A 4418-nucleotide genomic window follows, 5' to 3' on the forward strand; every position below is an offset into this window, starting at 1 on the left:
CCTCGCCGGCCCCCACAGCGGCGACGTCAGGTACCGGCGGGGGGAGCGGGCACCGGGGCCGAGCCGGCCCTGACCCCCCCCATCCCTCCCGCAGCTTCCCCGGTGGGCGGCGGGACCCGGCGGACGGGGACGCGGTGGCCACGGCTCTGCGGGAGACGCGGGAGGAGCTGGGGGTGGCGGTGGCACCCAGCAGCGTCTGGGGACAGCTTCGGACACTGCCCGACCGGGTACCGGGGATCGGCGGGGACGAGGGCGTGGGGGGACAAGAGCAAAAGGGCAGGAGGCAGGGACACGGGGATGGGTTCAAGGTGACAGGGAAGGTGGCAGAGTCGTGGGTGACCGGGGAAAGGCAGGAGGGTCATGAGTGACGGGTTCGAGGAGACGGGGATAAGGGTTCTGGTGTGATGGGTTTGGGGTGACAGGGGCACGGGTGACAGGAACAAGGGGTGACAGGGGTGACAAGGTCGCAGGAACACAGAGAAGGGGTTCAGTTGACAGAGACAAAGCAGTAGGGACACAGGAGACAGAGCAAGAGTTCTGGGTGACAGGGGCAAGGCAATAGGGAGATGGGTGACAGTGTACAGGTGACAGAGGGACAGGAATACAGAGGTGAGGGAGGTTGCAGGCAGCAGAGGATTGGAATGACAAGGAAAAGGCAACAGGGTCATGTGTGACAGGTTCAGGGGGACAGGGACACAGGTGATAGGTGTTACAGGTGGTGGGGATTCTGGGTGACAGGGAGAGGGCGGCAGGGACAAGGGTGGTGGATTTGGTGTGACAGGACACAGCTGATGGCTTACAGGTGACAGGGACAGGTCAGCAGGGACACAAGTGACAAGAGTTCTGGGGATTCAAGGCAACCGGTGAGGGAGTGACACACATGATGGGTGCCTGCACTGGGTGCAGGGGGGTCAAGGTGCAGGCACTTGGGGGAGGGGATGTCACCCTCTCCCTTGCTGACACACCTTCCAGCACGGAATGACTGTGGCACCCGTTGTGGCCAACCTGGGGCCGCTGGAGGCCTTGACACTGAACCCCAACCCTGACGAGGTGAGTGACTCCTCCCCAGCCCTGCTCCCCTTCCCATGGCAGCTGCTCCTGGTCACTGTGGTCTGTGCTGACAGGTGGAGGAGGTGTTCACCCTGCCCCTGGCTCACCTGCTCCGCGAGGAGAACCAGGGCTACACCAACTTCCGTACGGCCAGTGGCTACGGATACACCTTGCCTGTATTCCTCAACGGCCCCCACAAGGTGTGGGGGCTCACAGCCATCGTCACCGAGCTGACCCTGGAGCTGCTGGTGCCTGGCCGCTACCGCAGGAAGACCCACGTGCCTCCCAGGAAAGCCCCGGCCTGAGTAGGGAGCAGCACGGGGAGGCTGTGGGGTCCCGTGCCTCGGTTCTCCACCCGTGCACGGGGGACACGGCTCTGAGCCCAGCACTGATGTCGCACACTGTGATTCAGTAAAAGCCATGTTTGGAACTGCCCTGGGCTTCGAGTTGTGGAATGTGGCCAGGACAGCTGGTCCCTTGGCACCGGCACAGGAGGAGGGAGGAGTCCTGGTGCCACTGCAGCAGGACAAGGAGTGTGGGGTCCCCAAGGAGGTGATTGTGTCTGTCAGTACGCTACAGCCATCATCTCTGTCCCACCCCCAGCCTCATGGAAATCCAGGATCTCCTCTCTGGGGTATCCAGGCCCCAGCTATGTGACCCCATGATCCCTAGGGATCTCCTGCTCCAGGGGCAGCAGGACCCAGAGGCCCTCTGCTTTGTCAGACCCTTCCTACCATTAATATGTCCACAGCAGAGCCAGGGAGCACAGCACCATTTATTGAGGACCCTCTGGAGAACCCTCTGAGTGCTGCCAGCACCCCAGAAACCCCTTCCAAGCAGAAGGGAGGTGTGGTGAATCCTTACGCCGACACCGCTCGGGCTTTGGCCTCGTTGTAGCGCCGCATCCTCTCCTCCAGCTCGGGGCGGAAGTGGCGGATGAGGCCCTGCATGGGGCAGGGGAGTTGGTCAGTGGGGTGGGGGAAGGCTGCTGGCCCCTCCAAGCCCTCCGGGCACCTCACCTGTACGGGCCAGGCTGCACCATCGCCCAGGGCACAGATGGTGTGTCCCTCGATCTGCTTGCTGATCTCCCAGAGCGCGTCGATCTCGGCGGCCTGCGCGTCGCCCCGCACGAACCGTGCCATCACCTTGTTCATCCAGTCCACGCCTGTGGGAATTGGGATGGGGATGGGTCCCTGCAGTGCCCTGTCCCGCAGCCCCTCACCCACGGCCCCCTGCTCACCTTCCCGGCATGGGGTGCACTGCCCACAGCTCTCATGCTTGTAGAACTCGATCAGGCGCGCGATGGCTTTGATGATGTCGGTCTGGGGCGAGAGGGAGGGTGAGGAGGGTGAGGGTCCCACCGTGGCTGGGGGAGTCACTGGGGGCCCATCCCTTACCGATTTATCCATGACGATGACGGCGGCCGTGCCCAGCCCGCTCTGCGCCTGCACCAGGGAATCGAAGTCCATCAGCACCGTCTCACACACGGATTTGGGCAGCAGTGGCGTGGAGGAGCCGCCCGGGATGACGGCCAGCAGGTTGTCCCAGCCCCCACGGACACCTCCTGCAGAGAGGATGGTCAGGATGGGCAACTCCAGCCCCGCTCTGGCCTGGCTCGGCCATGGCGCTCACCGGCGTGTTTCTCGATGAGCTCCTTCAGCGGCACCGACATCTCCTCCTCCACTGTGCAGGGCGTGTTGACGTGCCCCGAGATGTTGAAGAGCTTGGTGCCGGAATTCCGCTCCCGGCCGAAGCTGGCGAACCAGGCACCGCCGCGCCGGCAGATCGTGGGGGCCACCGACACCGTCTCCACGTTGGCCACCGTGGTGGGGCAGCCAAACACACCTGGGAAAACATTAGGAAAAAACTCCTCCCTGTGAGGGTGGTGATGCCCTGGCACAAGTGGCTCAAAGATGCTGTGGCTGCCCCACCCCTGGAAGTGTCCAAAGCCAGGTTCAACAGGGCTTGGAGCAACCTGGGATCGTGGTATGTGGCCCATGGAAGCGGGGTGGAATGAGACAGTGTTTTCAGGTCCCCTACAACCCACACCATTTTATGAAACAGTGGGAGCTCTCAGTGGACGCGGTGTTGGCTGTGGTGCTGTCCTCACAGCAGGACGGTGTCCTGGGGACAGCTGTTTTGGAGTGGCAGCTGGCAATTAAGGACAGAACTGTGGGGCCGTACCCACATCAGCGGGGAAGGGGGGCTTGAGGCGGGGCTTCCCCTGCTTGCCCTCGATGGACTCGATGAGCGCCGTCTCCTCCCCGCAGATGTAGGCGCCGGCTCCGCGCACCACGAACACGTCAAAGGCGTACCCCGACCCGCAGGCATCGCCGCCCAGCAGCCCGGCCTCGTACGCCTCACGGATGGCCACCTGCAGCGGGGCAGCTGCTGAGTCTGGGAGCGCCCCGAGCCACGCCAGGAGCTGTGGGGTGGCTGTGGGGCGCTCCCCCCACCTGCAGGTTGGAGGCCTCGTTGTAGAACTCCCCGCGGATGTAGATGTAGGCGGCGCGGGCGCCCATGGCCCGCCCCGCCACCAGGCAGCCCTCCAGCAGCTTGTGCGGGTCGTGCCGCATGATCTCCCGGTCCTTGCAGGTGCCCGGCTCGCCCTCGTCCGCGTTCACCACCAGGTACTTGGGTCTGCGGGCAGCTCACGTCAGGGGGGGCTCCCCCAGGGCGGGGCCGCGGTACCGGAGCTGTGGCCGGTCCCGGTCTCACCTCCCGTCCGGGGGTTTGTTCATGAAGCTCCACTTGAGCCCGGTGGGGAACCCGGCGCCGCCGCGGCCCCGCAGCCCCGAGGTCTTGATCTCGCCGAGGATCCAGTCCACGCCCTTGAGCAGGATCTCCTTCGTCTTGTACCAATCCCCGCGGCGGAGCGCGCCCTGCAGCCTGCGGGCACCGGGCACGGTGGCACCGGGCACGGAGCGCGGCGCACCGGCGCTCCCCGCGCTGCTCCCGCTACTCACCGCCAGTCGTGCCGCCCGTAGAGGTTGGTGAAGATCCGGTCCTCATCCCGCAGCGACCCGAACTGCGTCTTCTTGGGCGCCGTCTGAGGGGGACACACGGATTCAGCACCGGGAGCACCGGGACCCGTCTCGCATGGTCCCGGCGCTTCCCGCCCCGTCCCCTCTCACCGAGTAGGAGGCGGCGGACAGGCGCCGTAGCGCCAGCAGCTGCCTGCCGGCCATGGCGGGGGGCACCGGCACCGGGACCGACCACCGTCACCTTCAGCCGCCCCCGCGGTGACGTCAGGGGGAGCGCCGGCGGCGCGGCAGTGACGTCACGAGAGAGGGCCGGGGCCTGTTTGGGGCGGGGCCGCGCGGAGGGGGCGGGACCAGAGCAGGGGGCGCGCTCGCAAGGCGGGCTCG

At 65.8% G+C, this 4418-nt stretch overlaps 2 protein-coding genes across 2 annotated transcripts; one reads left to right on the top strand and one right to left on the bottom strand.

The window, feature by feature from the left end:
* Position 1: 1 nt before the first annotated feature.
* Positions 2–1484, top strand: NUDT8 (nudix hydrolase 8; the record flags this gene model as incomplete). Its single annotated transcript, XM_015629647.1, has 4 exons — positions 2–30; positions 95–227; positions 973–1050; positions 1125–1484. Coding segments are annotated over 4 exons (471 nt in total), but the record flags the coding sequence as incomplete, so codon positions are not given.
* Positions 1485–1805: 321 nt separating this feature from the next.
* NDUFV1 (NADH:ubiquinone oxidoreductase core subunit V1) lies at positions 1806–4320 on the bottom strand. The gene is made up of 10 exons (XM_015629572.3): positions 4185–4320; positions 4017–4099; positions 3769–3939; positions 3507–3690; positions 3235–3424; positions 2683–2895; positions 2448–2614; positions 2291–2372; positions 2070–2215; positions 1806–1994 (listed from the first exon to the last, which is right to left on the bottom strand). The coding sequence occupies exons 1-10, from the start codon at positions 4236–4238 to the stop codon at positions 1911–1913; spliced, it is 1374 nt and encodes a 457-aa protein (XP_015485058.1). The 5' UTR covers positions 4239–4320; the 3' UTR covers positions 1806–1910.
* Positions 4321–4418: the final 98 nt, after the last annotated feature.

The sequence above is a fragment of the Parus major genome, chromosome 5, assembly GCF_001522545.3.
Source record: "Parus major isolate Abel chromosome 5, Parus_major1.1, whole genome shotgun sequence".
In the NCBI taxonomy this organism is placed as follows: domain Eukaryota; kingdom Metazoa; phylum Chordata; class Aves; order Passeriformes; family Paridae; genus Parus; species Parus major.

Excerpts from the sequence above, each read along its gene's own strand:
- NDUFV1 (XM_015629572.3), bottom strand. The coding sequence starts at position 4,238 with ATGGCCGGCAGGCAGCTGCTGGCGCTACGGCGCCTGTCCGCCGCCTCC. Across the intron at positions 2,896-3,234 it reads CCCCTTCCCCGCTGATGTGG|GTGTGTTTGGCTGCCCCACC; the intron begins GTACGGCCCCAC and ends ATGTTTTCCCAG. Across the intron at positions 2,373-2,447 it reads TCATCGTCATGGATAAATCG|ACCGACATCATCAAAGCCAT; the intron begins GTAAGGGATGGG and ends CTCTCGCCCCAG.